The 23,137-nt window shown below is 48.8% G+C and overlaps 1 protein-coding gene across 1 annotated transcript in view; it reads right to left on the bottom strand.

Annotated features, from left to right (window-relative positions):
- Window positions 1-7,036: 7,036 nt before the first annotated feature.
- The window catches only part of LOC141736720 (microtubule-associated tumor suppressor candidate 2-like), a 30,437-nt gene continuing 14,336 nt past the window's right edge, over window positions 7,037-23,137 (bottom strand). The window contains exons 4-9 of the mRNA XM_074571279.1: window positions 18,468-18,573; window positions 16,568-16,641; window positions 14,909-15,007; window positions 13,368-13,487; window positions 10,787-10,884; window positions 7,037-7,520 (exon numbers count right to left, since the gene is read on the bottom strand). Coding sequence (XP_074427380.1) covers window positions 7,304-7,520; window positions 10,787-10,884; window positions 13,368-13,487; window positions 14,909-15,007; window positions 16,568-16,641; window positions 18,468-18,573 — 714 coding nt within the window. The 3' untranslated portion in view covers window positions 7,037-7,303. The remainder of the gene's footprint in view (window positions 7,521-10,786; window positions 10,885-13,367; window positions 13,488-14,908; window positions 15,008-16,567; window positions 16,642-18,467; window positions 18,574-23,137) is intronic.

Raw genomic sequence — 23,137 nt, 5'->3', positions numbered from 1 at the left:
CCCACCACCTCTCTTCCCTTGCCTATCTCTTCTGAAAAGCTGGTAGCCATCAATTACAGCACTCCACTTGTGTGTGTCTTCCCACCACGTTTCCGTGATGGCAACCACATCATAGTTTCCCTGCTGCACGATGGCCTCCAGCTCGTCCTGCTTATTCCCCATGCTGCGTGCATTAGTGTAGATGCACTTCAGTTGGGTTAATTGTCCTGCCACTTTCTTGGGGGGACAGGCCCTGATTTGCACATGATCATTCTCGGACACTACTGTAGTTACCAAATTATCACTACTCCTTGTGTCTATGCTGCCACACAATTCACTATCCCCCACCATCGCTGAGACAGGCTGCAAGACCTTGCTATCACTTTTACCCATGAGCACTGCTATGTTGCTCCCAGGCACCACTTTTGTGATCCTGGTTTCATCACCATCCCCCATCAATCCTAGTTTAAAGCCTTATGGATAAGCCCTGCTAATTCTTGTCCCAGTCTCTTTCTTCCCCTTTGGGTTAGGCTTCCCCCGCCTGATGCCAGCATGCCTGGTTTCCTGTAGATCAGCCCATGTTCAAAAAAGACAAAGTCCTGCCAGACGCACCAGTCGCGGAGCCAGGAGTTAATTTGCTGGCTCCTCCTATTTATCCCCTCGTCTACCCCTGCAAATGGTGGGATAGAGGAGAACACTATTTGTGCTCCCGATCCCTTAACCAGCTGTCCCAGGGCCCTAAAGTCATTCTTCATTGCCCTCAGACTTCTGGTACCTACTTCGTCACTGCCTACCTGAAATATCAGTAGCGGATAGTAGTCTGATGACTGGACCAGGGAAGGGAGTTTCCTCCGTATGTCCTTAATTCTGGCCCCAGGGAGGCAGCTGACTTCCCTGTGGGATGGGTCCAGTCTACAGATAGGACCCTCTGTTCCTCTCAGAAGGGAGTCACCTACTACAATAACCCTTCTTTCTTTCTTTGTTGAGGACGTCCTGAGGCGTGGGGGTGAGTGACGAGCACTGAGCATTTCACTGGATGGATCAGCTTCTCCATCCTCAGTCGCCTGGTCCTCAATTTCCAGAGCCTCATACCTATTACGTAAGGGCAGTTGGGATGGTGAGGGGGGCCGTGAGAGGTTTCGCTTACCTCTCCGAGGAGGGATCTGACTCCACTCCCCCTTATCCCTTGAGTCCTCTCCTTCTGCCTGGTGACAGGAGGGAAGTGGGTCATCCACTTCTGATAGAGCCTCTTCCTGCTGCCTTTGCCTCAGGGTATGGCTCCACCAATCTATTTCGTTTTCACAGTTCCTAATACTTCTTAACCTTTCTACCTCTTCCTTCAGTTCAACCACCTTCCTGAGCAGATCATTTACTTGATCGCACCGTATGCACACAGTGTCTCTGGAACCCTGTGGGAGCAGTGCCAGACTCAGGCATTCATTACAGCCCGAGACCTGCACAGCCACATGCTTGCAGAGGAGCTCAGTCTGAGTTCCCACGTTCTTCCTCGCAGAAGCTTTTGACTGTTTTACAGCCATGTTCTTTTCTCGTGCCGGGAGATGGAGGATCTCTGCTGTTCGCTTCCCTCGCGCCCTGAGCCGGTGCCCTTGCACGCCGATGTTCCTCTGCTTGTGGTTGCCCAGCTTCTGCTTACCTTAGACTCAAGGCTTCCAGTGACCCACCGTACAAAATGCTGCTCCTTGTTCGTTCGCTCACTCGCACTGCAGTGCCGCCCTGGGTGACCCACGTAGGCTACCCGCGTGCTGGGTGCGCAGCGGCCGGCCACTGCGCTCTGGGACCGCCCGTTTAGAGCTGCCGCGTGTGACGCTGACTCCGCCCCTGCCGCGTCAGCAGCCCGCCCCCGAGCTGCCGGTTTCGGCACGAGCTAGCCGCCTTTCCTGGCTACAAGAGCCCTCGAAAGAGCCCTCAAAAGAGCCCTTTGCCGGCCTTATCCGCCGCGATCCCCTTCCCCAGTGAGGCCTTACCTGCACTGAAGCTGGTCTCCACGGCGACTGACCGTTGGCGTGTTTACAGCTCGTTTAGAGCTGCCGCTTTCCTTCTCCTCCCAGTCGTGGTCCTTCACGGCTTCGTCTGTGCTAAGCGAGCCAGGGGCCTGGTAGGAAATCTTTCACAAGGACGTTATCGGGCCCATTCCTGAGGTGGGACGTGCCCTGGCCCCTTCTCAATCCTTGTGGCAAAGCCTGAGGAACTGGGTGTCCTCAGTGGGAGGGCAGGGCCAGGGGAAGGGGTGTTGAAATGTGGGTGACCGGCACATTGCTGAGCGTGCGTCTTTGCTGCTGTGCCTGAACCACCGGCAGAAAATGTTCCCCTTACCACGTGCTGAAGCACGACACCTTAATAAAAGCATTGCAGACCACGATCCCAGGTCTCCCAGGAGCCCCAGTTGCGTTGGAAGCACCCTTAGAAAATGAATTCATGGGATTTTTGATCTAATTTATAGCACGTAAACCAGAGTCAGGTAACCCAGCCACCCAGCCCTGCTGCCAGGAGGCTCAGTGGCTGTCTGGCTTTGGCCTCTACTGTCACAGGGTAACTCTCTAATGGGGTTTTGCTTTGTTTTCCATTTACTCCAGCTCCTGTGTGCACAGACATACAGAAAACACGGCAGGACACGCTGGTTCCTATGCGTCGGCCCCCATGTGCGCTGGCGCATGTATTTATTATCAGGAATATATTACACTTATCTGTACATCATAACCGAAATAATACAAACTCTTCCTGTAATCATTAGCCACATAGTAAACGGGACCACAGAACTCCTGCTGCATGGGAAACTGTACAGAGGCTCCTCAGCGTGTCCATGGGACACAACCACCATCAGTGCAGAGACGTAAAATACCTGATTTTTGCACTTGATAGTTTTTCCTTTCCTCCCCACCGCCCGCCCCCACCGCAAGACTTTGCTGCTGGCCGAGATAACCCCTCGGAGCCGGCAGCCGCGGGAGGTGTTGTCCCAATGGGGCCAAACAGCGCTTTCCTGCAGAAAAACAGAGATTTCCTGCAGCTTTTCCAGCTCTCCGTGCCCCCCGCTCGCCGCTGGGTCTCCTGCTGTCCCACTGCTGTCACCTGCTCCCGGTGCCAGTCTCTGGGCCTCCTTCAGAGCAACTCTAAGCTGGTTTTATTGCCGCTGCGTTGAATAAAGATTAACCAAATCAAACGTTCTCCTTTTCAAAACCCAGCTCGGCGCTGGCTATGTTCCCTCTGCTGCCAAAGGCCGCCCTACCCTGCAAAACAGGAAAGCCACCGCAGTGGCCACGGTGTTTGGGAAGTGTCCAGCCCCCCAGAAGCAAAAGCTTCCCCTTGCTCATCTTTGAGCAGGGATGGCTGGGGAGCAAGGACTAGAGAAGTGGCTCCCACACCGCTGGGAATGCCAAGCTCACCGTGCAGGGTCACAGCTCCCTGGCGAGAGCCGGAGTCACCGGCTTGGCCGCATGCTCGGGGAGTCTTCATTCCCCTTCACACCTACTCTGGCATGCAGAGGCAAGGAGGGACAGGAGAGAGGAAGAGCAGGAAAAAAAGGAATGACCTTTTTGGGGGGAAAAAAGTCCACGTTTCTGGGCTTGCACCAGAAGGAACCACTCTTCGCGCCCACCGCAGCGATGGGTTTCTGGGTCCCCACTGGTCAGGCGAAACTTCCTGCAGCTTTGCTAGCCATCGGGTAGGCCCCAGAGGCTGTGCCAAGGAAGAACCCAGTGAGAGGCAGGATTGGGAGGCAAAAATCAGATGGGAAAGGGATTGAGGGATTGGCAATGATACCAAACGATGGTGGAGCTGGGATCGGTCCCAGCTTTCCCACCATAAAAGCCCCACTCCCAATTCACTGCTGGAAGCATCTCTTGCATATGAATTTAAACTAACAAAGTGATAAGGAAAGCACCAGAAATTAGAGGGAAAGAATGAATAAATTAAAAAAGGACGGGCTCAGAGAGCCCATCAATATGCTCTAGTGTGTTTAGCATGGAAAAGCTCATATTAGCATCACGGTAACAACTCTGGTTGTATCGTCTCACCCATTTTTCAGAAGGGTAAAAAGGAGGCCCCTAGAAACTACCAACAAGTCCGCCTGACTAATCTGGTGGTCCTCTGTGATGGAGTGACTATGTTGGTGGATAAGGGAAGAGCAACTGATACCATCTACGTGGACTTCTGCAAGGTCTTTGATACAGTCCCACACAACATCCTCGTCGCTAAACTGGACAGATATGGGTTTGATGGATGGGCGTTGGATATGGAATTGGCTGGATGGCTGCATCCAGAGACTTGCAGTCAAGTGCTCTATGTCCAAATGGAGATTGGTAACAAGTGGTGTCCCTCGGGGGTCTGTGCTGGGACAAGTACTGTTTAATATCTCTACTAATGACATAGGCAGTGGGATCGAGTGCACCCTCAGCGAATTTGCAGATGACACCAAGCCAAGTGGTGCATCCAGAGGCACCTGGACAAGCCTGAGAAGTGCGCCCACGTGAACATCATGAGGTTTAACAAAGCCGAGTGCAGAGTCCTGCATCTGGGTTGGGTAAATCCCCGGTATCGATACAGGCTGGGGGACGAAGGGAGTGAGAGCAGGTCTGCTAAGAAGGACTTGGGGACACTGGTGGATGAATAATCAGACATGAGCCAGAAATGTGCGCTCGCAGCCCAGAAGGTCAACTGTGTTCTGGGCTGCATCAAAAGAAGCGTGGCCAGCAGGTCGAGGGAGGTGATTCTGCCCCTCTACTCGGATGTGGTGAGACCCCACCTGGAGTACTGTGTCCAGATCTGGGGCCCCCAGCACGGGAAAGACATGGACCTGTTGGAATAAGTACAGAGGAGGGTCACAAAAATGATCCGAGGGCTGGAGCACCTCTCCAATGAGGACAGACTGAGAGAGCTGGGGTTGTTCAGCCTGGAGAAGAGAAGGCTGCGGGGAGACCTTCTAGCAGCCTTCCAGTACCTAAAGGGGCCTTGTAAGAAAGATGGAGAGAGACCTTTCACCAGGGCCTGTAGTGACAGGACAAGGAGTAACGGCTTTAAACTAAAAGATGGTAGACTTAAATTGGACATAAGGAAGAAATTCTTTATTGTGAGGGCAGTGAGACACTGGAACAGGTTGCCCAGAGAAGTTGTGGATGCCCCATCCCTGGAAGTGTTCAAGGCCAGGCTGGATGGGGCTTTGAGAAACATGATCTATTGAAAGATGTCCCTGCCCATGGCAGGGGGGTTGGACTAGATGATCTTTAAGGTCCCTTCCAACCCAAACCATTCTATGATCCTGTGATCTCATTGTTTCAGAATTGTTTGGGCAGACTGCAACATGACAATGCAGTAGGTATTGCAGCTATCTGTGCATTTAGCAAGTATGAAAGTGATTAAGGTTGTACTTGGCAAGGAGGGGCTTTGTGTGCCTGTGTGTGTTGGGTGCCTGTCCTACTTTCAGCGTGTACTCGCTGGACACACTAAAATCTCGTAATGCACTTCAACAGTAGTAGTTGGTGTGGCAGGATCTATTCTAACAAGATGCTCAGTTTATCACAGTATCATGCAAAAGCTGCTACAAAAATAAATTTCTCTAAAAAGGAGAAAAAAATCAATGTGTTTTTTTTTTTTTCTAGTGCTGTGGAACAGGCCACAGGCGCTTTGATGGTGATTGAAGCTGTATCTAAGCTGCGGTCTGTGAATCCTGAGTACTTCCCAGGAAAGCTGAAGCACAGCTCCCATCCGAGCAGAGCCGGGTAGGAGCGCCGCCCTCCCCGCTGTGCTCCTGCACCCCGGGGATTCTCTGCACGTACCGTCTCTCGCTTACTTTGACCCCGGTGCTCAGAGCAGGAATGCACGCAGGCTCTTTGCCCCAAGCTGGGTAGAAAAGCATCCCACAGATCTCCCTTTTTTCAAAAAAAATTACGCTCAGGCATATTTTTTTTCTTGCTAGCAGTGCCCACGAGGGACCTGCAGCCCGTCCCACCCCATCCACTCCTCATCCTCGCCACCCCCTCGGGTGGGGGTCACGCCAAGCCTGGGTGAACCCCAAGCAGGGAAAGTTAAAGGTAGTTTAGCCGCTTTTTTCCATGAACCTTAAAAGTGCTCTGGAACTTTGCGTAAGCTTTAGCAATGTGAAATAATATATATATGGGGAAGGAAAGAAATTCTGACCTCATTTGCGCCCATGTAGTCCACTGGTGTTGCACCACTGTTTGGTGTTACAGATGGGAGGAACCCGGAGCCCTATCAGGTGCCCGCTATCTCATCCTAATACTGGAAACCTCTTGGCAAGCAAAGATCGAGGTTGAATAACTTACATTCTCCTTCTTGCTTACGGGACTTTAAATAAATCAAAATGGACCAGAACCTACAACCAGAGATTTTAATTGTACCCAAACCAGGACAAGGTAAAACAAGGTAAGACCTAACTAGGATTTAAATTCACTAAAATTGAAACACGTTAACCAGTAACCTCTATCAAATTCGCTAAAAACCCTCAGGTTTCTCATCTCTAGCCTATCTCCACTTACAATATCGATGCTAAGAGTTCAAAAGCAGTGAATGGTATGCGTATCTTATCTGGTGGTCAATGCAAAGGTGATGGTTTCAAAGGCAGTACTGTCTCAAAATTTCAAAGTCGCTGGTGTTCATGTTACATAGAGTACCACTTGGTGGTCATTTGGAAGGCGCTTCTCCTTCTGTGTAACTTTCTTCTAGATTGGGTATAAATATTCCTGGGAAGCTAAACAGAAATGCTTTTCATTTAGATACAAGTCTTAGGCACGAGTTAGAAAACTGCTGACTGTAATGAAAATATATCAGCACTTAGTAGTATCCAATAATATAAAAAAAGCAATTCAGAACATCTTCAACTACATATATATGTGTGTGTGTCTATATATAGGTATAAAGGTACAAGACGTACATGTATATAAACACAGACACATATACAGAAATATTAACAGCTTGAACTGTATTTGTAACTAACCTGAAATACTGCAGCAAAAGTTCATTCTGATGAACCATTAATATAGTAGTTTCCAACTTTTGGCTCTAACCATAGTTAAAATGTTAATACACCAAGCTAAACATTTTGCTATCCTAACCTTCTGCTGTCCTAGCTTTTTGCTATCTTTTTTGCTACCCTAATCAACATGTCAGAACCAAGAGCTCCTATGTGGGGACGATAAGAGTACCCTGCCTAGTGCAAAGCTATGCAGCTACCGAGCATGCCTGCAGCCACGAACCCTGGGCGCCTGTTGATGGTAATACTTCGCTGGATGGTAACATGTAGCAGATTGGAAATGCAGAAAAGGCAGGGGACCTTTGGGGGTCAGGCGCCGAATCATCGCCGCAAGGTTCTGACTTTTGCTGGAGAGGAGTGCCCTGATGAGCAGCGATAAAAAGAAGTGGACGATGGCGGTGGGAGTTTCACGGGCCTCACGGCTTCTCTCTCCTGCAGCTTCCAGAGAAGCTCTTCGTTAGTCCTGCTCAGCTTCTTCTTCTCCTCCACTTCTTTCTCAAGGTATTCTTGAAGATTAGCGTTCTCCTCTGACAGTTGCCTGGAGAGGTAAGCAGGACAACATGTAAGGTGGTGGAATTAATGCAGCCAGTTCTGCACAAGAGGCAGGGCCAGGCAGGACCCCCAGCACCTCCCTCCAACCCATCCCATCCCATCCCATCCCATCCCGTCCCGTCCCGTCCCGTCCCGTCCCGTCCCGTCGTGTCACGTCTCATTCCGTCCCTAGAATCACAGAATCATAGAATAGTTTGGGCTGAAACGGACCTTTAAAGGTCATCTAGCCCAACCCCCCTGCAACGAGCAGGGACATCTTCAACTAGATCAGGTTGCTCACAGCCCTGTCCAACCTGACCTTGAATGTGTCCAGGGATGGGGCATCTACAACCTCTCCGGGCAACCTGTGCCAGTATTTCACCACCCTCATTGTAAAAACTTTCTTCCTTATATGTAATCTGACTCTAGCCTTTTTTAGTTTAAAACCATTACCCCTTGTCCTATCACAACAGGCCCTTGCTAAAAAGCTTGTCCCCATCTTTCTTATAAGCCCCCTTTAAGTACTGAAAGGCTGCAGTAAGGTCTCACCTAACCAGGTGACTGGTTTTAAAAAAGACAGGGCAGTGCAGGCAGGCTGCGGGACCTGACAGACAAGTGTTTTGGGCATGTGCTGGCAACACCACCATCCTGGAGGATGCATGCAGGAACACCTAGCTTCTGCAGCCCCATTACGCTTGGGCAGGAGCAGGTAAGCAGGGAGACGTTTGAGCAGAAAAGTAGCCAGATGCCTGTGAACACACCTTACAGCATGTGGACATGTCCTCCAGAGAGACCTGCTTTGGCACGTGGATGGAGAAAGGAGCTTATCGCACTTATTTTAGCCTCATGCACATTGCGCTGGTAATTTACACTGTGTCACCTAAGGTGACGTGACCGGACACAGGCAGAGCCACCTTCATGCCACATGGAGACAGTGGCAGCTCGCACAGCCCAGCAGTGCCGGCACCCTTTAGCAGAGATTCTGCCTTCAGCCCAGCCAACCTGCATCTGCCTCTGCTGCGCCAGGGGCAGGGAGATGGGCAGATGCAGCGTTGCTGCTTATAAAAGGCAGAGATGCCCGTTCAGCCCCTCTTCATCATTCAGACAGAAGAAGGAAGAGAGGCAATGTAAAAGCAAATGTGTTCTCACTATTGAGTTTGTATCTTGAGATATATGCTCCAATTTTAGACCTAACCTATCCCCAGCACTGCAGACTTAGGATCAGACGCGTTCCTCTGCCAGCCTCCCTGCAGTTTGAGGAGCTGTAACAAATCACAGCCATAAACCCACAGAGGTCTGCAGGGGCACACTGACATGGTAGGGATGCAGGGGAAAGCACTTGAGTCGTGCCCTCAACTCATGTTAAAGCCTCTCCCAAAAGGCTGAGAGGTCAGTAGGTGCCTAGGTTATGCCAACAGAGACCAGACACCCTCCTGGTCATCTTCATCTCTAGGGTGCTGGAAACAACCATTCCTCAAACATCCCCAGTCCAGAGAACCAAGAAAATGCTGGTTAATTTGGAGGGAGAATCTGAGATGTTGGGAAATCAGATGATTTATTCAAGCACTTGGGGAAGTCCCAGCAGAGAGTCTGTGGAGTTCCTGTGCCCAAAGCTGGTGCATGATCTACCTGCAAGGCTCTTCTCCCTTCCTTTGAACCTGCCCTTGGCTTATGATTGGAAATAGCTCTGTAGTGCGCCCCTCAGCCCCCTGATGCCTCCAGGACCCCCATCCTGGCCCTGCTGCAAAGGCTGGCTTTGCTCTTGTCCTCATCCCTCCTGCTCCCCTCCCTCCTCTTGCTGCTGCTGGGCTGCCACGGCCGCGCGGGCTCCCAAACTGCAAATCAACAGAAATAGCTCTAATCTGCGCTGTTCCCCGGCAAGGGCAGCTCCCTGAGCTCGTTCACCCTGCACTTCCCAGGCAGTGCCAGCACAACAGAAACGAGCAGCTGGGGTGGCTACCGCTGCCAGGAAAACACATGTTTTAACAACGCCAGCTTCAAAGCCCTGTCTGATGCTGTCCCCAAACTGCTACTGCTGAAAATGACTGTCCTCTAAGTTGACTTTTCAGGCCGACGTCAAATTCAGAATTTCTCCTGGTAGATGTTCTTCGAAACCAGTGCCTACACAGTTACAGGCACGAAGCAAAGCGCTGCAGCCGGCTGCTGGCAGGGGGTGGAGGGTGCTATTCGCCCAGCCGAGGGCAGGGAGCTGCTGCGCAGGGAGACACCAAGCACCGAACCAGGCACCCTGGCTGCCGTCACAGGCCTGGAGAGAGACTGCCACTTCCAGACCACAATTCGTCCAGTCCAAAAGCGGGTGTCCCAAACTGGTCTGGTGAACCAGACCTTAAAAATTCCTGCTTTTCCTCCCCGGGCACAGAAAGGCTGTATGTAGATACCCTCCTCAGACAGTGACACGTGTGTTACAGCTATTTACAATCAGGCGTGATGAAACATAATCCTCAGCCCAACCTGAATGTTAGTACACGCAATGCTGCCTTTTAAAAATATCTACACGCAAGAGACAATTTTTTTAAAAGGCTAAACCGTTAATAGAGGAGGCACCGGAAAGATAAAAACTAAATTGAAACCAGAGATGAGACACCAAAGCTTTAAAAAGTCAGCTAAAACTTAAATTGCATTTTAGGCCAATGGCATCATTTGGGGCAACAGTGACAGCTGGTGTGTTGGGACAAGTTCAGCTCCAGCATCTCCCCCTGGTACCCTTTCTGCCTGGCTCCAGCTGCCGTCTCTTCCCTTACAGCAGACTATGAACTCTCTGGGACAGGGACTGTCCTACCCTTCTCTATTTCTACACTACCTAACACACGGAGCCGTGTCACCCTTATCAGGTTGTGACAAGGGTGCAAATAGACAGTGCAGATGAAAAAACCCACCTAAGGATAACCCTGCCTGAGTGACAGCGGCACCGTGATGATGCCTCTTCTGAAATTGCCCCATTTCCCACCTTTGTTACCCACTGACTGAGGGGTCTCAGGGCACTGACACTGAGATCAGAAGCCACCGGCAACTTTGCTCTCAGCAGCATGTCAAAATCATGGAAATACACAGACAGATATGTGGCATTCCTTAAGTTAGAGTAAGCAAACCCCGATATAAAAAGGATTGTTTAATAAAACAAGCAGATCAGGACACCAATAGACGTTCAGGAGGAAGTAAGATTTTCCCCTTCTGAAATAAGTGTCAGCCGTGGGCAGTCAAGATCTGCAGTCTCCTTTCAGGCTCAGACAGATTGCAAATACCAGCACAAACCTTGTTATGACAGTATTTTGCTCAATTCTGGCTCTGAGTTCTTCATTCTGCTGTTGCAGCATGGTGATTTTTTCTTCCAGTTTAAAATTTTTCTCAACCTGCAACAAAAGAAGGTTCGTTAAGTCTGAAGAAAGCCCAACACCTGATCCAAGAGGATTTGTTCTTTATCTTTATTTGTCCCTAGAGCAAATTCTAAAATTTGGGGATAGATGGATGTGGTGGTCATCTTGAGATGCAGCTAAGACTTAGAGGTCTGACTCACACCACATCATACTGGTGAAGCAAGTGGGGTCATCAGCAGAGCATGGAGTGGAGGCAGAGCCGAACCAACCCTTACTTCTAACTGAGGAAAAGGAGGTTCTTAGTCTTGTCAGCACAAATAAAACGTCTTCCTTGATGATGCCCTGACAACTTTCATCCCTCAGGCGCCAGCGTTACCAGCTGTTGTTGTGGACAGGGAGCTGGTGGCACCTGGGAAGCATGGGGATGCCCAGCATGAAGAGGACACTGTAGTGGGAGTGGTCAGCCTATCGATGAAGGAGGAATGCCAGGTGGTATGATGTGCCTCATCCAGCTCAACTAACCTCATTGGACATAAATGTCTGGTATCCAACCTCTAGGATTGTGATTCCATGGGTATGGGGAGGAAGGAGTTACCCACCAGGGCGGATTACGCCCAGAAGCAGCCTTAGATGGCTGCTGCATTCACATGAGGTGGGCTGCCCTTTGGAGACACTTCCCTCCACTGAGCATGTCAATAGCAGTGTATTAAAACATCAGTAAAATGTAGCACAGCCTCAGATGCCCTCTTTTCCCCAAGTTTTGAATATGACATAATTTATCACCTTAGTTCTTGGGTTTCCAGCAGTTTGAATTTTGCTGGATTCAACACTTTTGGAAGAAAACAAGATATCACAGGGTAACCTTATTTCTGTGTGAGCTCGGTTATTAAATTTCCCAACCTTTTATAAAGAACCAAAATGTTGTGCACAGGAGTTTGCAATAACTCACACTTCATGGTGGAGACATCAGTTTTGTGCAGTGGTTCCCAGTCTATGCAGGTAACTGTAAAGGATACTCCCGATTCTTAGATATTCTGGCCTCTCCCAGTATATTTTGTTAGAGCAGCACAAGGATTCTGGCCCTGTTTTGAAATGCTCTGAGAGAGGCATCACTACCACGGCTAGCCTCTCTGCTTCCTCAATAGTTCTAATAAGTAGTAGCTATGCCAGCATGAAGCATGGAAGAGATCTGTGCATCTCCTTCCCCCTCCACTGCAACCCTCACCCTATACCACTCCTCTCCTGCCACCTTCATTTCTAGCCTCCCTTAGGGAGGACAAGGAGCCAAGCCTGACCCTGTATTTGAAATGCCCTCCTGCTCCCTTGTGAGGCACCCCATCTTTCAGAGCATTTGGAGATGCCCTGAAGATGTTCTTGCACCTATAAAGGTAACTCTTTAAAGAGAAAGCAGTTGTGCCTTTGGACAACAGTAGGGCCAGTGTTTTACTGTGATAAAAGGCAGGAGCAGGCCTGTGTGCTCACATGGGGTTAATTAGCAAAAGCAGCAAAATGACCAGGAACTATGTAGGTTGTTGTTTGGGATTTTTTGTTTTTTCAGTATAACACTACAGCGCATGTTTTCAGATGCTGGCTTTGCTCCAGGAGCAGCGTGTTGGAAGGAGCACAGTTAACAAGCCTCAGTTGTAGAGGCACTTCTCTCTACTTCCACTTACTCAAGCATCTGTTCAGCAAAATCACCATCAGAGTTCTCAAATTTCCCCGTAAATGGAAACAAATCTTGCTGAATGCTGTGCTGAACCAGCTGTTCTGGCTCCCCACCTGAGGTGGTGCCTCATCCTCTCACCACGCCACACGTTTACTGTCACTGTAGGATATGCCTTACAAAATCAATCCCCTTTCCAACAAAAAAATGTAATTGATGGTGAACCGGGGAGTTCTTCGTTAGGGACCCCGACAAGCAAAGGATGAGAAAACAGCACAGGCTGCAGAAAAGCATCGCTTTAGGGTTGGAGAGACCTTTCCCAGCATAGGGACTGCTTGCTGAATATCGCTAATTCATACTCGCGGCTGGGAGCTCCCTAAATGCCTGCACAAGCAGCAGCAAGACACACACATCTCAATCTTCCTCCACTTGTCCTTTCCAGCCCTGAACCTGACTCCTGTTGGGGCACATGGTGCAGGCTGGTGTACAAAATAAAGACCTGGCCTTCCACAAAGTTCCCCTTCCTCCATTCTTCCTACAGCACTTGCCTCACTGGCTAACGTAACAGGCTGAGCCGGTATTGCATGAAAAAGCAATATAGATCAACGGATGTGTAGGAGAAATCAAGGGATGGGATAAGATCCCAATTTCTGAGTGAAAACCTGACACATGGTACAGTAGAATCAGCTACGCAGGCTGACAGTGGAACAGCACAATACATAGCCATTTATGAACCTCTTTGTGTCTTTCCCCAACACCATGTGTTGTCTCACCCTTTTTAAGTTCATCTGCTGTAACCAAACTTTTACTTTATCATCTCTGTGACGTCTCCTCTGGAGGAAAAATGACAACTCACCTGCATTTCTAGCTCCATAATCATCTTCTCCTGTTGGTGAATCTGATGGTTCTTCATTTCCAGAACATGTTTGAAGCTCTTCAGATCTTCTTCTAAGTGCAGATACGGAGCTCGTACAATCTAGGAAATATACCAGTGATTTGGATACATATCAGTCATAAATGCATCTTCCACCATAAGATCAAGTTTCCTCAATGCAGACAGTGGTTTGAGAGTCTCAGTGATGTGAAAACCACCTGGACTTGGGCCTCCACAGCCCATCCGAACCCTGATATTCTCCTTGAGACCATCCCTTTGGCTGGATAGCTAGTGGTACCTTTCTTTTGACCAGCCTCATGGCTAGAAGAATGGGCTGCCAGGTTGTTCAGCAACCTCATTCCTACTCATAGCTTGGGAATTGCATGAGGTGTTTTATGATTGTGCAGGTATTTTGGCTTAGGAAAAGTACAAACCCGAAACTGAGGAAACTGGAAAAGGGGGCTGGAAGGGAAAACTACAGTGTTCTGCCTTGCCTGCATCACTGCATCACGGTGCCCGTTAACAAAGATCAGATCCAGTGGGAAAAAATTCCTCCTCTGCTTGAGAACTTCAGATGTAGGGGACACCAGGGTTCGATTCATGGGCAAAAGATGTGCTCTGAATTACACTGATGAAATACTGTTGCTGACTTAAGCTGTTTGTATTTTTCCCAGTGACCTGCCTGGTGGTACTCAGCATTAACATCACTGTGACACAGCAGAATTTGTCCTTTCACATAAATCAGTACAGTGGAGGTGGAAAGGGACAGATGCTCCCTGTGTCCCATGGCCAAACCTGTTCCAGACATTTGTGCTCCTTTCCTAAGGAGTGCTCTCACCTAAAAACTCACTGAGCCCTTTCCTCACCCCACTGTTTTTGTTCTGTCCCCCCTGTCCTGTTGATACAACTGCCGATGGGGTTGTGCTGTGAACACACTGAAATGCCCCAAGTTAAAAGAAACCTCTTTTTGGAGGGTCATTTCAGTGTTATTTATTTCATTTCAGATAAATAATTGCAGTGCGTGTTTACTTACACACTGTAAATAAGCAGCATGGCCCCCATAGACAGCAGCTGAATAAATATTTCATATGACAGGGCTGTCCCCTGCAAGCCCAGAAAAAAATGAGGGGATACAGAGGATATCAAAGAAGTTAGTTCAGAAGGCACTCAACAACAAAAAAAAGAAACCTAAATGTGAAAAGACAAAAAGTAAAGAGAGGAAGAAGGGAAAGAAGAATAGACAACAGTAAGGATGTACTAGATGGAGTTAATGAAATGTGAAATGTGTTGGAAATAGAGCTACAAATGCTGGGTGAAAGAATAAAGAAAAAGAAGTAAAATCAGAAAATTATGAGTCTAGACTAAGATTTCTGACTCCTCGTCAAAGCTAACTGGGGTCTTGGTTGGGACCTGCCCCCCAGTCCCTGGGGTAAGGATCCCATTGCCATCCACTTAATCGCATGATGTGAGTCATACTTAGAAACATGTATCTTGATGACCGTACAGTTATAGTCGCCATCTACCTTCAGCTGTTCCTCGGTGTTTTTCTTCAGAGCCTCTTCAAATCGGTCTGCTTTGGCCTTAAGAGATTGGTTCTGGAAGGTGAGGGTGTCTACCTGGTCCTGGACGGGAGACACATCAACCGTGTTATCACCCCTCTTACATTCATACAAGTCAATCTGCACTGAGAAACCACCAGGGGAGTCGAACAACGCTTAGAAACTTCTGCAAGGTGGTATGTTTTATGCAAGGCCACTTGAACATACAGTGATAACCCAGTGCCTCAGGAAATCCCAAAATCTCTGCAACGCCTGAGGCTGGCTGACGCTAACTGGAACTAGTTCATGAAGTTTCTTGGATGCTAAATCACGCCATCACCTTGGGCTGGATGAGAACGAGCATGTCCTTCCTTAAGTGAGCTGGCATTTACTATCACAGGCATGAAAGAGATCATTTGTGCGGTCCCTAGAGCCTGAATGAGGCGGTAGATACCCCGTCCCTGCTTCCTTCACCTTTCTGGGCTTCTAACATGGTAACACGCAACGATGAATTAGTGGTGTGGGCTTTAAAAGATCGTCATTTCATCTCAGAGCTATACACAGGAACAACACATTATTTTAAGCAATCATATTTTTGTTACCTCTCTATATACAACATCTGTAAAAGCCACAGTTGCCGTGAAATTGGTATTCTTATCTTTCATACATGTAATTTCTTGGCCATAACAGTACATCAGTGCTCATTGCAAAACTGCTGACACGCCTCAAACTGTCACAGCCGCCTGAGGAAGGCAGTGGCAGTTGCTGGGTGCAACGCTATGTGCTCGTCAGGGGTTTTAAAAAGTGCAATTCATCTCTGCCTAGGAAATCAAACAGCGCTTGCATTATTTGCTGTGGCATTTTCATTTGTTCACACAAGATTTCCAAACTTAGCATGAATCCCAGGGGCATGTTTCTGCCCTCCACTCCTTGGGATTTCTTCATCTAGAGAGTGAGAACAGCATGGAGTTGTTAGAAGGACTGAAAAAGCCAAGATGATCTTGAGCTTGGTGTTAAATAGTGGGATGTGGGAGATATGATGGGCAGGGCTGATCCTGGCCAGCCACAGCCTGGCTGCACAGCAGGGCCAGCCCCGGGGCATCCCTCACCAGGGACCGCATTGCCTTCCGGTGGGAATGGCGATGTGTCTACACGCGGGACTGGCTCCTCTGTCTTCAGGCAGTGGGAAAGAGTTGAAAGCACAGGCACAGGGCCAGGCAGGGAGAGGCGAGCGTTTCTGAGCCCCGGGGGTGTCTGCCTGAGGGTAGCACGTAGAGAAGGTGATGCTCACAGGCACGGCAGGTGCTGGAGCTCTCCCCACCATGCAGGGAAGAGCTCATCTTTGCTCCTTATGCTGGGCCAGCCGCCAGCAGGGTCAAAAGGACATTTCGTTGCTTTATCCAGCTGCCTTTTCCTCCCTTTAGGTTTTCCCTCTCTCCTCTTTCAGATAGTATTTTGCTGAACCAGCCAAGGCAGGGGAGGAAAAAACCTGAGGGGGCACCTTTGCTGACAGATCCCAGTTTGGCCGGGCAGAGGACAAGAGGTACTAGAGCTGGTAAGAAGCAGCCGGCAATGGGGCTGGGGCTGCCCCGTCAGCTGCTCCACAACATCATTCCAGGGGTGGGGAATAACAAAACTGCTAACCTGGAGTGACAGCCGCAGCTTTTCAAAATTCTCTTCTAATTGTGCCTTTTCCAGCTTGTGAGCAGTATTCAGTTCTGGGGGAAGACACACAGACACGACACTGCTAAGTGAAATCCAGCAAGCCAGGGTCCAAGAGCACAGACATCAGGAGCCAAGCGCAATTCGGGATGGAGTTTTAGGGCATGGAGGTTGAGTAGGAAACTGGTCGTAATCTACTCTGTGACCTTAGGTGAATTGTTTTGAGGATCAGGATTTCCTGCCCTTTCAGTGGCTGCGGGTACCTCTATTTCTACACGAACAGATTCTGACTTTTCAGAACTGCTCAGAATTCCCGGCTCTCAGGGGCTCTGATCTGAAAAGGGTCAGTCTGACATACCCGTTCAGAGTGAATGTCCCCAAATCAAAGAGTTTTACACTGAATATATTTAAAAGCTTGGGTTGGAATTTCTTTGGGGAGATAGAGGGGCCAGTAACTGGGATGCAAAAATACATGTGATAGTACTTCTCCAGGAGCTGTGGCGAATGACCCGTGAGCTTTATTGCATCAGTGAGACTGACAGACCCCGAAGAGAAAAAACTCCTCTGTTTATATTACATGACTTAAGGTTTCCTTACTAGAACAACTCACACTGGACTTAATAATAACCAAAGCAGTATAAAGTTTAATCTCTAAACCAATGGCATCAAATTGTCATTCAGTACAGCAGTAGAACCTACCTTTTTGGTACTCGGACACTTTATTTTTTGTGTCTTTACCCCCAGGTCTATGGGGTTTTTCCCTCGAACTACTGCTCGCTAGCCACAATAACAGCAATAATAATACTATTGCTCTGGTGCCCTGTACATGGCACCAGACGGCAGCTGCTGCAATGCCTTTTCCATGTACAGGAGGGCATTTCGTAGCCACACCAGGAGCAGGGAGCACAAACTTTGGCCACCAGAGCCCTGATAAACCACTGCCAAGATTTATCGTCAGAAAATACTAACGCAAATGGACAGATATGAACATCCTCAAGCAAGGAACAGCTCTTCTTTTGTTATTTTCGAAATTGTATATGTTAATTTAAAAATCGTACGCTAGATGATACCATCTCTGCCTACGGGAAAGGGGAATAGGCTGTTCTCAGCTCAAGTTGTGCTGTCGACTGTGTCTCTAATTGACACAGTGCAGAGCTAAGCAATGTGGCTTGGTCTGGGGAAAGCTGTGGGAAAACCTACCAGAGCTATTTAAATATTAGACCATGCTTATATTTAAAAGAAAAAAAAAAAAAGAGGGCGATTGTACAGATATCTGCTAAATGTCAGCTAAAGCACGTACAAAGACATTTATTTAGATACTGAGCTGGTAGGGAGGAAGCAGCTCTCTCTGCAGCATCCAATCCTGTGGAAAAACCATAACATAAAATTAAGGTAACGGTGCTGAGGTGCAGATTTGCACCAGCATGTGGCTTTGGTCAGCTCAGCATGGCCAGACTTGTGCTACTGAAAATGATGAGTCTTGTTTTTAGAAGCAGTGTAGGCATTTAAGCACCTAAATTTGGAGATCTTCAATGAGCTCTAGCCTCCTGAACACCTCCTGAGGCTCTTGAGAAAAGTCTGGGTGTGAAGTGAGGTGGAACTTGGACTCTGTGTTCAGCAGCCCATGGAGAGAGCCTTATTGTTGTCCCAGAGACCCCTCCGATAGTCTCAGGTCCAAGTTAGATGCTGTACACACTGCATACAGCTCTCCCTCACCACTAGCACGAACCTGGTGGTCCACCCCACGTGAAAGCACTAGACCAACACGAACTTTCTCTATCATCTACTCTGGAGGAAGAAAATCCAGGTTTACACAATCGCACTACAGCGCTAATTTCCGCTCTGGAAGAGCTCTGTAGCCGTTGGGTTGTCGCTGGCTTACCTCGAATCTTCCAGTCATTCTCATCCTGCAGTACTGTAATGGCAACTACGTGGTTATTTTCCAGCTGTAACAGTGCAGCCTCATGTGAAGCTGTGATATCTTCCACCTGTTCCAACGACAATGGATGGAGACATGGAGACACGATTAGGCATGCTGTGGCACACTGACAAGCCACTGCGAAAGAGCTCCAGTGAGCTGAAAACAGTAAAGGGATCTACTGAGCGTGACACTTCCAGCACCTGAGCAGGTTTATTCATTACGAAACAGGCATGTTGACGCCTTGAGTGGTAGCGTGTAGTCACTGGTGGTAGCATTTTTGCTCTTTTAACTTAACGGTGATAAAAGAGGTACATAACAAAGCAAAAGGCCAAAAAGCCCTTAAGCAAAAACAGCCATTCATGAAATGTTCATAAATCTCAACGTTCCGTTAATCTAAATTATATTAATGACCCGACTCCCTCTGATGGTCAGATAAACATACACAGTTCTGAGCCACCCTGGTTTTTGTCTTCACGGCACTTTGCTGCAATGATGTTTATTGTAAGGTCTTGAATTAACTTCCATGGAAAGTGCCTATGAATTATTCATATCTGTAAAATACTTATTTCTAGAGAAACATTGAAATTATTACTAGTGGGTATGCAAAATGAATTGCACTCTATCAACTGAGGTGCTCAATGCCTACTTTGCCTCAGTCTTTAGCTATTCCGTGGGCACCCAGCCTCATGAGCTAGGAGACAGGGAGGGGAAGCTGGACGAGGTCATCACAATTAAAGAGGAAGTGATCAGTGACCTGCTACGCCGCTTGGATGCGCACAAGTCTATGGGACCGGATGGCTTACATCCAAGAGTGCTGAAAGAGTTGGTAGCTGTGCTCGCCAAGCCACTTTCCATTATCTACCTGAAGTCATGGCTAACTGGGGAGGTCCCAACGGACTGGAGGGTAGCAAATGTAGCACCCGTGTACAAGAAAGGCAGAAAGGAGGATCCGGGAAACTATAGGCCTGTCAGTCTGACCTGGGTAGCAGGGAAGGTCATGGAGCAGATCATCTTGAGTGCCATTACAAGTCATATAATGGACAGGCAGGGGATCAGGCCTAGTCAGCATGGGTTTAAGAAAGGCAGGTCCTGCCTGACGAACTGGATCTCCTTCTATGACAAGATGACCCAATTATTGGATGAGGGAAAGGCTGTGGACATTGTCTACCTAGACTTTCGAAAAGCATTTGACACTGTCCCCCATCGAATTCTCATGGAAGAACTGGCGGCTCACGGCCTGGATGAGCATACGATCTGCTGGATCAAGCACTGGCTGGATGGGCGGTCCCAAAGAGTGGTGGTCAATGGAGTTAAATCCAGCCGGCGGCCGGTCACAAGTGGTGTCCCTCAGGGCTCAGTGTTGGGACCATTTCTGTTTAACATCTTTATTGACGACCTTGATAAGGACATAGATTGTATCATCGGCAAGTTTGCAGATGACACGAAGCTAGGCGGGAGTGTTGATCTACATGAGGATAGGGAGGCTCTACAGAGAGACTTGGACAGATTGGACCGATGGGCCAATGCTAATGGAATGTGCTTCAACAAGGCCAAGTGCCGGGTCCTGCACTTGGGCCACAACAACCCCATGCATCGCTACAGGCTTGGGGCAGTGTGGCTGGAGAGCTGCCTGGCAGAAAAGGACCTGGGGGTTCTAATTGACAAGCGCCTGAACATGAGCCAGCAGTGTGCCCAGGTGGCCAAGAAAGCCAATGCCATCCTGGCTTGTATTAGAACTAGTGTGACCAGCAGAAGGAGGGAGGTGATTGTCCCCCTGTACTCAGCACTGATGTGGCCACACCTTGAGTATTGTGTCCAGTTTTGGGCACCTCAATCCGAGAGAGATATCGAGGTGCTGCAGCGAGTGCAGAGGAGGTGTTAAGGGATATGGTGTAAGGGAGAACTTTGTAGAGTGGGGTTGATGGTTGGACTCGATGATCCCAAGGGTCTTTTCCAACCTAAATGATTCTATGATTCTACACTTTTACATGAAAAAGAGTATCTACGAAGTCGCCAATACCCAAATTCCTGTGTCCTCTTGAATCGTGTGTTTGGAGTCCACATCTAATAAACTGATGAATGATATGACAGAACCTTTGTGCAGACACATGAGTTTTCATGTGGGTGTGGAAGTAACCAAGGTGATGGTGAGGCTACAAAACCTTCTCCCGCTCTCATATTGAGGCCAGAAAGAGGTCCTGCTGCTGCAGGCTGCCCAGCAAACTGCACCCCACCACACGCAGCCATAAGGGGAGCAGGGGAGGCAGCTGGAAGAGGGCAGTGGGCAGCCTGTGCTCGGGTGCACCCGATGGGTTTGGGGCTCCTTCGGTGCATTGCTTGTGACTAGACTTGGCTAAAGGCAAAGCCAGATCCCTAACAATGGTGTTTTGATATGCATCGTTAAAGAAGATACAGAGAAAAGCAGTGATCAAGGTTAAGTCAGTGGTCCAGAGCAGTTTCTGAATGCAAGGCATCGATTTGCTTTTCTGGGTTTTGTAATCACAGTGATCTTATTCTCTACATTTAACACGTTCTCTGTGATATCTGGGAATTCAGAGGATCAAACTATTTCACTTTTATAATGAAACAGCTGTTCATTGCAAAGTGACTTGACTTTAAACAGCTTTTTTCCTCACTCTTATGTTAAATAATGGTAGAAAGTTACTGCAGCTGAGCATGTCTTGACTGGAATAAGTGTTATTTCACTGTGTCTAACTGTCAAATGTATGTGTTAGATTATCCAACAGAAGCAAATTTTCCAACTGTATTGGAGAAAGCATGCTCTTAGAATGAAAGACAGGCATTTAAAGTTATCCAAACTCATTTTCACAATAATATGGGAGACAATTCAGTGGTGAATCATAGAATCATAGAATCATAGAATCATAGGGTTGGAAGGGACCTCTGGAGATCATCTAGTCCAACCCCCCTGCCAGAGCAGGGTCACCTAGAGCAGGTTACATAGGAACACGTCCAGGTGGGTTTTGAATGTCTCCAGAGTTGGAGACTCCACCACCTCTCTGGGCAGCCTGTTCCAGTGCTCTGCCACCCTCAAAGTAAAGAAGTTCCTCCTCATGTTTAGGTGGAACTTCCTATGTTCAAGTTTGTGCCCATTGCCTCTTGTCCTGTCCCCGGGCACCACTGAAAAGAGCCTGGCCCCATCCTCCTGACATCCACCCTTTAAGTATTTATAAGTGTTGATAAGGTCACCCCTCAGACGTCTTTTTTCCAGACTGAAGAGACCCAAATCCCTCAGCCTTTCCTCATAAGAGAGGTGTTCCAGTCCCCTAATCATCTTTGTAGCTCTCTGCTGCACCCTCTCCAGCAGTTCCCTGTCCCTCTTGAACTGGGGAGCCCAGAACTGGACACAGTACTCCAGGTGCGGCCTCACCAAGGCAGAGTAGAGGGGGAGGATGACCTCCCTCCACCTGCTGGCCACACTCTTCTTGATGCACCCCAGGATGCCATTGGCCTTCTTGGCCACAAGGGCACATTGCTGACTCATGGTCATCCTGTTGTCCACCAGGACTCCCAGGTCTCTTTCCACAGAGCTGCTCTCCAGCAGGTCAGCACCCAACCTGTACTGGTGCATGGGGTTGTTCCTCCCCAGGTGCAGCACCCTACACTTGCCCTTGTTGAACTTCATAAGGTTTCTCTCTGCCCAGATCTCCAACCTGTCCAGGTCTCTCTGTATGGTGGCACAGCCTTCCGGTGTGTCAGCCACCCCACCCAGCTTGGTGTCATCAGCAAACTTGCTGAGGGTGCACTCTATCCCCTCATCCAGGTCATTGATGAATATATTGAACAGGACTGGACCCAGTACTGACCCCTGGGGAACACCACTCGTCACTGGTCTCCAACTAGACTCTGTGCCCCTAATCACAACCCTCTGAGCTCTATCTTTCAACCAGTTTTCTATCCACCCCACTGTCCATTCATCTAACCCACACTTCCTAAGCTTCCCTATGAGGATGCTGTGGGAGACCATGTCAAACGCCTTGCTTAAGTCAAGGTAGACCACATCTACCGCCCTCCCCTCATCTATCCATCTAGTCATGCCATTGTAGAAGGCTATCAGATTAGTCAGACATGATTTCCCCTTGGTGAATCCATGCTGAGTACTTCTGATAGCTTTCCTTTCCTCCACGTGCCTTGAGATGACACCCAGAACGAGCTGTTCCATCATCTTTCCAGGGATGGAGGTGAGGCTGACCGGCCTGTAGTTCCCTGGCTCCTCCTTCTTGCCTTTCTTGAAGACTGGAGTGACATTGGCTTTCCTCCAGTCCCCAGGCACCTCGCCTGTTCTCCAGGACTTTTCAAAGATGATGGAGAGCGGCCCAGCAATGACTTCTGCCAGCTCCCTCAGCACTCTCGGGTGCATCCCATCAGGGCCCATGGACTTGTGAATATCTAGATGATCTAATTGGTCCCTCACTCGCTCCTCCTCAACCCAAGGGAAGTCTTCTTCTTTCCCTGTTACTTTATTCAATGCCTGGGACAGTGAAGAACTGTTTGCAAAACAATGGAGACTCAGCCTGCTGATATATTGCATGAAAGAGCAGGGAAAGGGGGGGCCCATGACTCAATGGGCTACTAACGGGATAGAGAATATCACTTGACTTTTCCCAGAG

This window comes from Larus michahellis (assembly GCF_964199755.1).
Source record: "Larus michahellis chromosome W unlocalized genomic scaffold, bLarMic1.1 SUPER_W_unloc_2, whole genome shotgun sequence".
Lineage (NCBI taxonomy): Eukaryota > Metazoa > Chordata > Aves > Charadriiformes > Laridae > Larus > Larus michahellis.
This window is presented reverse-complemented; position numbering and strand designations above follow the sequence as displayed.